We start from the raw sequence: 13,362 nt of genomic DNA on the forward strand, positions 1-13,362 counted from the left end.
CTTGGATTTGTTCATACCACTCTGAAATATTGCTGCAGGTTGATCAATTATTCAGGCAGTATTATAACATTATATTTTATTTGTATTTTCATTCTTGATAAGTATAAAAGGTAGCAGCATCACTTCTCTTTAAAGAGAAAACGTTCTATGATTTTCTGACCATAGTCAGAATCCTGTGGTAGAGCTATAGACCAATATCTAACCGCATGTAGGACACTATGTTTAAATATATGTATATATAAAAATATGTATTATGTATACTGTTTTCAATAAACACTGATGGTATATTGGTAACACATTACTCATTTCAGTTAAGTTCTTAAGGAGTGGTTGATGACCTTAGTAGAGAAGTGAAAAAGAACTAGAAAAAGCAAACCTTGCAAGTCTGGATTAGAGATATTTTCTGTTCAGAAAAACCAAGTTTCTTCATGCTCTGCTTCAGTGTCTGTTGGCTGACATATAAATATGTGCTCTAACCAGGTTACAAATATTCTGAGAACCTGTTTTAGAAGATTTGAACTAAGTGTTAACATGAACAACCATCACCACTACAGCATGGGTAGGAGATACTCTAAAACAGTTCAAGTAATTGTCCTACCAGTAGCCCCAAATCTCCTGAAATCCTGCTACTAAGGAGATTTTTGTTTTCTAACAAATAGGTTAGATATCCAGGAAGAGTTGCATCTGCTGTCATTTAGAAAAGAACTGGAGTGAGCACAGCCTGCAGTAGTTCTTCAGCCTGTACAGTAGGGCTGCTGAGAACAAGCTGAACAGTATTTGTTTAAACTTGTCCAACACAAGCTAGTATTTTCTAGTATAGCTAGAGTAAAGGAGGGCCTTTCTGTCAAGTCAGAGTCCAGGTAAAGAACAACTTATGCAGTGCTCAGGTGCTTATCCTGTGGCTGTTTAATATGCCTTCATTCTATGAATATGCTATCTGGCTACAGCGGCTGAACTAGTATTCACTTACTTTAAAAAGGTGATTGAAGTGTTTCAAAACAGCCCAATACAGTATTAAAATATTTAATGGGTATGATTTAACTTAAGAATTCTCATCTTTCCAATGAAATTAAAAAAGATAATCTTCCCTAACTCTTCTCAAATTGTAGAAAAATTATTTTATTCATCAATTTTATCAGGCACTGATATCAGCGAAAGTTTTGTAACGTTCATCACTGCTTTTTAAATCAATTTGCTATTTGAGGAACAATGACTACTATGTTCTTAGATGTTGGGCAATCCTGACTCATTTTTGTTTCATATTGGAAAGGGAAAGAAAGAAATATGTGTATACTTGAAACAAAAGTAACTGCTAGCTTACATATTTTGTAAAGTTGAGCTTGTGGCGTTCTATGAACAATAAAAACCTCATTATTTAGTGACCATCACTACTTTAAAAGACAGTAGTATAGGTAGCCTATGAAGTAAGCATCTGTAATATGTTACAGACATGATTTTTGTTAAGGCCAAGAAAAGATTATTTATTTCCCCCAGGAAAATCTTGTTTGATAACTTTTCATTAACTGTCCAATGTGAAGAACTGTAGAGATCACAGAGATCTTCCTAAGATTTTGTCAGAATTAGTAGCTGGATAGGGGAGAGAAACACAGTGCCCAGTGAATGAAAGACTGAATCAGGAACTCCATAGTTACCTGCTTCATTTGGCCTGCTGATTAGCCATGCCTCATTCACACAGCTTGTTACCAGCATTAGCATGCGCTACGTTCTTCCCCAGGTGGTGTTTAAGGTATATGGGAAAAAGTTGAATGCCACGGATGGGTAGGGTCGCTGAAGGTTTTGTGGGGGAGAAAGGGCCATAGGAGGGTTGGAGAAATGGGTTACTGTGCTGATACAATACAAATCTAGAGTTATCTCTGAGCTCTGTGAAACAGGTTGTTAGTTACTATCATGACTGCTAAGACATATACCACAGGAATGTGGGCAATTAATTGCCTTTATGGAAATGAGTATTTGAATGGCAGATACTCATTGATTATGAGTTTATGCTGCTTCAGATTAAAAAGATGCTCTCTATGACTTCTGGAACTGTAACAGAATCAAATCCACCCTCTTGGGTGAGATACAGAAGAGATGGCATCATTCATCACTTGATTAATGAGTATGCATTTGGTAGGGTGCTCATTTACTAAAGCATGCCCTCCCTCCCTCCCCCCTGCCGCCCAAATTAAAAGCTGTTTGTTCTAGAACTGAAAGCAAAAACAACAGTACTGTTTTTCAAAAGCATAGCGTAGACACATTTTTATAAACCATAAATTTCACTAATGACAAATGTCAATAAACATTTTATATAAAATAATATAAAAGAAAGAGCATCATAAGAAGTGTTTCTATTCTATATTGCATCACCAATAGCTTAAAGGGAGTAAGTTAAGTGTTTGACCCACATCTAAGCAATTTCTGTGTTCCCGTCTATCATCTAGTAATCATCTAGTGACTTCAGACTCTGCTTTTTGCAATGCACAATGTTCCTAGAATGCTGTTTTCAACCATAGCGGACATGCTTCTGACTGAAGCACTTGTCAGAAATGTTACATGTCCAAACCTTCTGTCTCTGCACTGTGCATGTTTTCAGCCAGTCAGTCTGGCCAGTCAGATTGAAGTCTGCCATGGAGAAGTCTACCTTCAGATGTAGATAGCAATATTTTTATTTTATTGTTACTTCTGTATGTAAAATGCATTGAAATGAAGCTATAACTTAACTTTTGGAAACATGCAGTCACTCATGAGAAAGCTTCATATAATGCAGGTAATATAAATAATGGAATTGAGGCAAATTAGGAGTGTTAGGAACACTCAGGTGCTAATGTATTTAATTCTTCTGTTTGCACCATCTGAACTTAAAATTGTGGGCACAGAATTAAAGTATTTTAGCAAATGTGTCTTTCATTAAGGCAAGAACATTGGAGCTTTACAAACTCTTACTAGTACGAGTGACTTGAGCTACTGCTCAAGCAAGAGAACTACTCATGTGAGAAGAATTTGCAGTCAAGAATGTCCTTTTTTAATGGCACACATTCATTTTAATATTTGCCTAAAATATGGCGTCATTCTTTCCATTTGTATCTCATCTGTTGAGTTTTATAACTTCTTACAGGCTTTCAGGAAGAAATCTCTCTTATTTTGAAAGTGGAAAATATTGTAAGGCATTTTTTGCCTTGAATATGTGTGTGTGAGTGCATGTGTGTGTGTGTGCACATGCTTGCATGTRAGGAAGTGTGTGTTCACAGAGATGTACAACAAAATACAAGGGAATTTTACATAGGAATATGAAAATACAGGTGTCCTTCCATCTTTCCCATGCAAAACCAAAAGCCAATCATTAAAGCTACAACAGGGTGGGAGGGAGAAAAAGAAAACCTATTTTAAGCTCAGTGTGCCTTGGTTGGTCCCCTAAAATGTATCTGTGAGCACTGCAATGCAGCACAGCACATTGTTGTGTCTGTAAGGCAGGAAATATTTTTTATCGGGGTTTAACAGGAGGAGATCCTAAGTGCTGAACACAGTTAAATACCTACAGAGATATTGATAATTACCTTTCTTTTGAGTGTTGTTTATTCAAAGATGTTGCTTTTCCTGCTGCTTCTTGGAAAATATTGTCTATTATTTCAGCTCTTACATATTGCACATTAATAAATCTTGGTAATCGTAAGTAAAACACAATTTAGATATACAACATTTTATGCTTCCCTAGGATCTGTCTTTGAACAGGACTGATTTAAGCTGTAGCACAGTCCAGATCCATAGAACGTAAGGTCCTCACCACATGCTGGTTCCTCCTTCTGTAAACTCCTTCATTCCTCACTGGCAAAATTTCCTAGCTCTCTGAAACTCTGCAGCCTGTGCCTATGCACCCTTTCTTTCTTTTTTTAGGGTGATGGGGGTGGAGGTCATCACATCTGCTGGGAAGGGAATTGGTTTCTAACATGACTGTCCCTCAACAAATAGATTTTACATTTGACTTCAAAATATAGAATTACTTTTAAAAATCCCTAAAACTGATTTAATGACTACCTATGAAGTGAGTCAGGCTACATTTTAAATTTCTAGGTCTCTGCAGAGTGATGGCTAACTTAGTATCACCGTAACAGCTAGGGCACCACTTGCTCTTAGCACTGTCAGGACTGTATATTAGTATGTCTGTGCCTATAAGAGATTGTTCTCTAGAATGTGTTTCTGAATACTTCATTCAGTCTTTACGTGCAGGACCAGAAAGGCAATTCATATGGARGCATTCAAATGCAATGAGATGGCTAAGGAAAATGAAACAGAACTGACAGGTCAGTTTGTCTCCCTGTCAGTCAATGGAAGTTTGCTTGGGTTATTAGTTGTTTTTGCCTGAAAATTACTTTTCTTTCATACTAGGACTGTTGCATTTACTTTTTAAAAAGTGAGAGAGCAAAAATGTAGAAAATACTACTGGTTATTTTCTCTTTTCTTTCTGTGAAGTATGAAGACATAGAAGATGATAACTTCTTATCTGTTGGAGCTTAAGGCTATTACAAATAACACCTACAAGATATATGTATTAACCTAGATGTGGTCTCTTGACCCATATACATTTTCTTGGGCAGTAAAATTACTGTTGTATTGCTGTCTATAGTTAATAGATACATACAGGAGGGCTCCATGTGACTTTTAAATGTCATGTTTCTTTGTTTCGGTAGCTTTGAAAAAATTTCAGGAAAGTGTTCTTTCTTCTTTTACGCCTCAAAAAAATGAAGAATAAATTGCAATGGTGGGAATATATGGTCTGAGGAATGTCAAATTAACCACATATATGTGAATCAAATAAATGAAAATGTGTCAAGACTTAAAATTAATTTACTAATAAAAAGCTTTTGGTTTTGGAAACACTGTTACGCAAGCAAATTAACATGTTTGTTTTTGCTTTGTAACTGTAGTACATTTACTCCTAAAATGCAAGGCAGACGGATGGGGACGTCAGGGAGAATCACTAAGAGCACAAGTGTGAGTGGCGAGATGTACAAGCTGGAGCACAACGACGGGAGTCAGTCGGACACCGCTGTTGGTACRGTTGGAACAGGTGGGAAGAAAAGACGTTCCAGCCTTAGTGCCAAAGTGGTTGCCATAGTGTCTCGCAGGAGCAGAAGCACATCTCAGCTTAGCCAAACAGGTGAGTGAGGCACATGCTGTTTGGAAACAGGACTCACCAAGCATAGTTTATCATAATTTCATCTGTGACATCTGTGTTACGTGTATCTGGATATAGTCTTCTCAGGAGAAGCTTTTCCAGCTCTGAAAGGATTTTTGAGATACTAATTTTGTCTGACCATTAGCCATCTACAAGAAATCATATACAAACATCTTTTACAATATGTACCATCGCAACTTCCTGGTTCTGATCAATAAAAAATGTATTTATGTCTTAAAAGCTTTGTTTGCAGGTAGGCAAAGAAACACAAAGAGATATATGTGGGTATCAACAGTGGATAATGGTTTGGCTAAGAGCAGTCTTTTATTTATATGAAATTTCTTTTAGCAGGATAGTTGAGTGCAAATAGGGGAATTGAAATCTGAGCAAATGAATGTCAATTATGTAATTCATATAAAATGTTATACCTGCAGTAMCAAAAATATGCTTTAAGAAACTATTTTTGATTTCTTAGTTGAGTAAACCTGATATTTTTATTTAAAAACAACAATGGCAAAATAGGGTCAGTGAATTCAGATAAGTTAGACTACAGCATGTTGCTTCATTAGGAGCATAAGAGTTCCAAATCCTTATTACTACTTCAGAAATCTTAAAAGAGTCATCTCAGTGGCCTGAAGGAAAAAAAAGCTCATACAGACAGACACAAAAGGAAAAATGTTTTAAAGTCTGTGTCCTGCTCCTATTGAACTGCAGTGAAGACTTTTGTTCTCATCTTGAGTTGGAGCAGGATCTGACCCTAAGGGTTCTTTCTTACTAAAAGAAAGGGGTGAAAAAAAAAAAAAGCTTCAGCCTAGCATCGAATGCAATCATATTGCAGCACTCCATTCTCATAGTCAGGATAATCTAAATTAAGGTAAGTAATGATATTGTTTATTCATATCATAAAATATCTCATCCTTTTTTCTTGTTTTTCTTTTATTGCCAGATGAGCTGTAGGAGTGGTTCTTTCAAAATGTAAAGTTCAGTCAGCTTCAACAAATAGATTTTAATACTTTTCTACACTAACTGCTTATGAATTTTAAGCCAAAAAGCACTTAATCATGCAGCTGGACTGAATGAGAAATATAGTAGGCATATCTGAAGCCCAGAATCGGAAGTAATATTTTGTTGCTCAAAAATGCAGTAGAATCATTAGCATTCTGCCTGAATGTAGAAACTAGAATATAGAAAGTTATATACAGTAAGTTTTTATTTCAGATGCATCAGAATCAATGACAGGTTCTTAAGTATTTTAAATTGATGTTTTACTCCACTGAATAAAGAACAAAATATTTTAACTGTTTTACCGAGCATTCTTATGATTTGATCTGGCATTCCTTTTAGCTCCTAAATCACATTGAAATAGGAATGGCTGTACCAGAACATATCTTTGCTCCATCTTACTCAGTAGTCCAGCTCTGACCAGGAATCAGGGCTATATGGTTAAGAGGAAAGCATAGGAGACTACCAGACTTAGGATAATTTGCCTTTCACGAACCTTTGGTCTTACTCCTCAAAGGAAGTTAGTAATTAACTTAAAATCTAAACTGTGACTTCTGAACATATTTTGGCATTATCTATTTAAAGTTCAGATGTTCTCATTTCTCACATAAAGATAACATTGCTCTCCCAATTTTGCTGGGTTCAATTTTCAAAATATAGGAATTCTGCAAAGAATGGAGCCTCTTACCTTAAAGTGATGATGTAGTGTAAACACCAAATCAAATACAAAAAGTATGATTATGTATTATTCAATATTGTAAAACAGAGTTGAGAATGATTTTTAGTTTGCCTTACATTGGCTCAGGCAAACAGTACTAAATATGGTATAATGAGAGCAAATAGTATGTGGCATATTTTATCACCCAATATTTTTGCATTTAATTATGTGTCATAAATAAGTGAGTTGAATTAATACATTTTTTAGGTTAATATACACATGAGACTTGATAGGGATTTTTTTTCAAAGGAAACTCATTGTTGGAGACTAAATACTCATATCCTAAATCAGGGAAACACTTTCTTTCAAAGATGAAAGGTAAAAAGGATTTYGGCCAGAGAGTCCTTGTGAGGTAAATATCCCCACAGTAATTTAGTTTTGCTTCTGTCTAAACTCTTTACCCATCCCTCCTGGAGCGTAAGGCTAATGCGTGAGAGATTGTTCAAGACACAGATCTTTACTTCTGTGGGTTTTTTTCTTTTCAAGTGGTTTCAATGGCACTTGAAACAAACTCAAGATCACAGCTTAGATTAAAAAAGCTGCTACTGGGCTAGAAATTAGAGGGTACATGAGGGGAAGAGGAATCTAAAAACAATTCTAATTTATTTTAATGTGTTGTACCTAGGTAACTGAATACTGTCTCCACCATTCACAATAAAATATCTGTTTTCCTGATATACTATAAGCTAGACCCTTAAGATTAATGATGTGAAAATCAGTTCTAATAGCCACATACTGAAGTATTAAAACTGGTATGAGAGTGTACAGGCCTCCACAAAAGCAGTGTCAGATATGAACTTCTGCTACAGATCTTCAGTAACTGAAGGTATGCTGTTGACATGGAGCATGCGTTTTAAAGAAGTATAAAAAATGCAGAAATGTATAAGTAGGCTCCATTACTTTTCCTGAATTGGTCAGGTAACTTGAAAAGAAACAATATTTTTTGAGACTTTCATGTCTGAAAAAATTGCTCATGATTTATATATACATTTGTTTCTGAGAACTCAGTTAAAACAGAAGACTAGAAATAAAAGGCTTGATATTTGTTGAAAATATGTGGTTCCATGTTTTGGAGGAACACACAGATTGAAAATTGCAGTTTACTAATCTCTTCCAAACTAGTAAAATCAGCTTTCATCATTCTGTTTTCCATTTGAAAAAATGGTCAGTAAGGGCTGAATGCCACTTTTTACAGAAAATTCTTGCTTTTAGTGTATTGTACATGTTTAATCTTATGTAAGTAGAGAAATGGTTTGTATGAAATAGCTTCTAGGTAGCAGTTATTGCTCAGAGATAATCTTTTTTCTTTAAATGGAAAGAGAAGCGTGTGTGTGTGTGTGTGTGTGTGTGTGTGTGAGCCTGTGCATGCATGTATGAATGTAGATATACATACATGAACCTCTGTGCGTAAATGTGGCAGATACACTTGCATGTTAGATTTAGAAGGAATCCATGATCACCTTATTTTATGCAAGTACTCCTTCTTGTTCAGTGCTGTTGGAAAACATTTCTTTCTGAGTTTGTGCCTTATAGGATTGTTGGTGAAAAGATCTTTTTTCAATTTTCCATAAATCTACAAAGAAAAGTATATATTTCTATTGCACCTTCCTTTCAATTATATTTAAGATTTCATAATGCTTTTTGTAATGGTACATTAAAACAATGAAATTTTTGCTTCATATGGTTTGCTCATTGTGCCCACAAGTAGGGTAGATTTTTTAGTTTGTTGAAAAAAGCTTGCAATCTGCTGGCAGTATTCCTAGTGAAAATCCAGCTCTGCTTGTGCTATCACAGCTAAAAAAAAAATAAATAAGACCATAAAAAAAAAGAAAACAGGTCCTGGTGTATTTTGTAGTATTTCATTTATAATACAACTTACCCGGCTTTCTTGTCTTTGCCTGTTGAATTTTTATAACCCTTTAACTGCAGATTTTTCAAATAATTACAGCAACTAAATTATAAGAATTCTATTTAAATTGACTAATTACGGATAGAATTCACAGTGCATTAAGAAATTAAAAATAGGATGTCATAATCTGTTGTCTTGATTTGTGATGCAGTTGTCTCTTTCCCTATGGATATTCTTATATTATAGCTTTCTTGCCAAACAGTGACTTAGGGCCATATTGATTGTACTGCATTTTGGTTTGGGGTTCTCGGTGTGTTTTGCAATAGATAGAAACTACTACTTTTGGAAGAATCTCACAGATGAGTATTAAAGAATTTATACCATAAATGAAGACGTAATAATGCAGGGCAGATGGCCCTACTGGTAGGAGGATCACCAGTGAAAACTGTTCTGGAGGAAGGGAAAAACTCAATCTCACATAAACAGAAGTATTCCCATCCCAAGTGCCTCTAAATTCTCCAGGTACACGCAGAGGTATGGATTTCTCCATTTTGCTTGCTAACCACTGGTCAGCGGAGAGGGGTTCAGAAGAGCACATTTTTTCCTTTTTAAGTGCTTAAAGCGTTTTGCAAACATTCTGCCATTGTAACTGCCTATCTTGCTACCCTAGATTAACATAGTGTCACATTTCTATGACGTATTCAGCCTGATACAATTGCCTACTGAGGAAGGAAGAGAGATTTTTCTCTTTAAGGCAAATTGGAAGGCTGGCTGGCTGTGTTTTTTGTTCTGTTGAGGGACTTAGAGGATTTTCATTCTTCAGTCACTTGTAATGGAGGCCAACTTTCAGTCAAAAACAGTGAGAAAGGAATTTAAAAGGAATTACAAAACAATTTGGGAGTGTTTGCTTAATTAAGACATCCAGAACATGATAACCAGTACAGATAGAAAGACTGAAAATGCCAGTTCTGAGAGAAATATGCATAAAACCACCAGAGATGTGACTGGTGAGCTTTCTGAGACATGGACTCTGTTTCTTCAAAATATGAGCCCTTTGAGATTGATTTTATTTTCCAAGGTGCTGAACACCGTTAACATCAGTATTCTGGCTAGTTTTCCACTTGCACTGCTTGAGAAGCATTAATGATTTCACACAAGACGCTGTGGTGAGACTTTGCCTGTAATATTGTGTCCTGGTCCCATGACTCCGGTGACAAACAGGTGAAAGTGACAGAGATGCAGGGAAGGAGAATACGGAGGTTAGAAGAATGGGAAGCTTCTCATATGAGAGGAAACTGTTAATATTTGGTTAGTCTAACAAATGATATCTGATTTTGCTCTATACTGGGACAAGGGACAAGAGAGGGGAGTCTACAAGGGATTACTCCTTCCTCCAAGGAACTAGATAGGGAGAAGAGGCATTTTGACTGTAACACAAGAACAGAGCCCATATAAGCTAGATACCACAAGTATGTTCTTAACCATTAAAGGAGTGAGATTTTCAAACAGCCTTTACATGAGAATAGTTGAGGTAGGTACCTAAACTGGTTTTAAGATGGCCATTGTGAAAGGGTTTGAATGATACAGGATATGCAAAGTCAGGAGACTGTACGCAACAACCCAGTCATCCTCTCCAGTCTTGTGTTGAATTGATACTGAGTGTTTTTTCCAAATGGAAATACCTTGCCATGTATATGGTATGAACCATGATGAGCTATTGCTACATAAGTATCAAAGTTATTAACTGCCTGTCTCCTCTTTGTAAAGTTTAACTTCAGCAACCAGAAATCAAGCCATAGTCATAAATGTTTCAGACAGAGGTTTTTTACTACAAGGTGGAGCTGAAATCAAGTATTTTCACAAACTGAAAACAGATGGTAAAACACTATTCACCTGTGTGTACACATGTGAACTGGATACATGCAAAATACATTTAAACATCGAAGAGATGGTCTGTTCATGCTCATGCAGACAGACTTTGAAGGGTGTCTGATTGCTGCACTCAGAAAGTAACTAGCAAACTGAGCAAAACCACTTGAGAGACTTACAGCTATTTTTCTGTTATAACTGCACATACCCTCCCATGCAATTTGCTGCTACAGAGTATATTTTCTGTAATTTCCTGAAATTTTCCCCCTTGGAAGTGGCTTTCTGTGTATTCTCTTGAATTAAATCAAGATTCCCAATTTTGGAAAAGAAACTATCATCTGAATGAGGAAATTGTCAGCAAGCAGTCAAGTCCTAATAATCAGGTTCTCTACAGTACAGTAGATTGTAGCAGTGATATTTTTGTGTGCTCATTATAGCTTTAAGAAAACTTCTGCTTAGTCTGGTTGACTCTCTCACATTTCACTTTTTGAGAACAATCTTAAGAATTCCTTGTCCCGTGACTTTGTTGGATGATTGTAGTTTAGGCAACATTTAGGAAAGACAGCCCCATCCATTACACAAAGAAAGCATACTCTAGCGATACAGAATATGGTGGCTCACTAACAGACTACTTACTGTCTGTTAACAAGCAGCATTATGCTGTGATAAAAATAACACTGTCTCAGAAACATGAAAATTAAGCAGAGCATAGCAGTCTTCCCACCTCAGAGCAACATCATTTCAGAGTATATGCCGAAAGGAAAAAACCCAGTCTTTCATTTTTGCGATGTTTGGTCATGTCAGCAAGGATAATTTTCTGTCCATCCTTGTAGTAATTTTATAAGATAACAAGAGATTTCATACAAGTTTAGATATTAGTAGGGAAAGATAAGGCAGATGATATATCAGAAATAAAACATGCCTGAGGGTGGGGGCTTTGGGGAAAAAGAGGAGTAGTTTGTTTGTTGTCTTCCTCCAGAAAGCCATTTCTTCTTTTCATCAGCTCAGGGAAATAATTTTGTTACTTTTTTAGAAGGGTCACAATGACCTTTTCTTTTAGTGGTCAGTCTTCTTTTTTTTTTCACATTTCTTTTTGATTGATCAAGTCTCAACTATAAAAAATGACCCGAATACATTTCTTAGAATCTGCTTCTTTTACCTCACAATGTCTGAGTTAACTTTTTCATCACTGTAGTGAAAGAAATTGTGCTTATTAAAAAATTACATTTATTTTATAAGAAATCTGTTTGGTAGACAAAGTACAATAGATACACTTTACCTGGACTTCAATAAATCATATATTATTATTAGATTGGATGGAGAATATGCACATTACTAAGGAAAGCTGTATGTCATGGAAGACACTGGTTAAGAGGGAGGCAGAAGCTGGTTTTAATAAAACAACAGCCAGATAATGCTTACTGGTTGAGTTCCCAAGACAAAAATTGTAGGCAGATCTTGTTAGTATTTTAATGAGAGGCAGTAKGTATGCTGCTAGAATATGCTACTGACACTGAGTTGGAAAGTATATCAATTCCAGGAGATGTAAAGGAAGGGTTGATGAATCTGACAGCCAGAATAATAGAACTAGGATAAAATGTAGTGATATACATTGCAAGATCATTCCTTTCAGAATGACTAATGAGGATTTCCAGGTGTAATCTGGGAGCCTGTCATCTAGAAGGATCAGAGGGAAACATGGGTATAATAAAAATCTCCGGATGAATATAAGCTAGCAGTAAGATCTGGCCATGAAAAAAGCAAATACTATCCTAGATGAATCAGGCAAAGTATTTCCCTGAGAGCTAAGGAAATGTTAACATTGTCGTATGAGTCTCAGTTGACAACTCATCTGGAATACCGGTCACTCACATTCAAGAAAATGAATGCTGGCTGATTGTGGGAATAGAGACCTTGAAGGATGATTTATTGCCTGATTTGTTCGGCCTGTAAAAATGAAGGTTGAACAGGGATATGCTTGTTCTATAAAAATTTGGTGAGAGTAAACATCAAAAAGGCAGAAGAGTTTTTGAATCTGAAGGGCAGTGTTGTCAGTATCTGTGGTATAAGAAAAAATGGGTATAAATTGGTCGTGAATAACTTCTGACTTTGTCTAAAAATTGGAATAAAGTTTCTAACAGAACAGAGAGAAAGGTATCTTAAACTTTCCAAGGCATTTAGCATGGTAGGGATGAAATAGGCTATTTTTTTTGTTCTGTTAGCTAGTAGAATATCCTGTCTCTGTTTTTGTAGGATTTCTTTTCTTATGTTGTGTTTGTTTTTCATTACTATCTCCTGTGCATCCAGGTAAAATGCTACAAGATCTCAAATTTTCTGATAGTGAAGTAGATCCAGAAAATCTTCTTAGAAATCAGAATTAGTATGAGTCTTACAGCTATGCAGTTATTCCACAGGGTTAATTTTTCTTCTGTAATTCACTTGTATGTCCACTGAGTTTTGGAGGAGCATTTCCAAGGTTGTTTTTTGCACTGGCTGTTTATCTCTGCAAGAATGCTTAGCATTTGCATACAAGCTTCGTTACCTACAGATATCTCCATTTCATTATCTAGGACTGCACACTTTGCAAATCTTTTCCTCAACATTAGACTCTTTGTACTTGTAAAGTAGCTCTCAGCAACCTGACAGAAGCATAGCGTTCCTGCACCTTAGCCCTTCCTCCTTCCTGCACCTTAGCCATCAGCCCAGATTTGTCTTGCTGTTTAATATTGTCTCATTGAGAGTCTTTTCTGT

The 13,362-nt window shown here is 36.0% G+C and overlaps 1 protein-coding gene across 1 annotated transcript in view; it reads left to right on the forward strand.

Moving 5' to 3' along the window:
- RIMS1 (regulating synaptic membrane exocytosis 1) overlaps positions 1–13,362 on the forward strand; it is a 354,268-nt gene that overhangs the window by 305,259 nt on the left and 35,647 nt on the right. Inside the window, exon 38 of the mRNA XM_026089988.1 lies at positions 4,923–5,155. Coding sequence (XP_025945773.1) covers positions 4,923–5,155 — 233 coding nt within the window. The remainder of the gene's footprint in view (positions 1–4,922; positions 5,156–13,362) is intronic.

The sequence above is a fragment of the Apteryx rowi genome, unplaced genomic scaffold, assembly GCF_003343035.1.
Source record: "Apteryx rowi isolate R43461 unplaced genomic scaffold, aptRow1 scaffold_84, whole genome shotgun sequence".
Taxonomy (NCBI): Eukaryota; Metazoa; Chordata; class Aves; order Apterygiformes; family Apterygidae; genus Apteryx; species Apteryx rowi.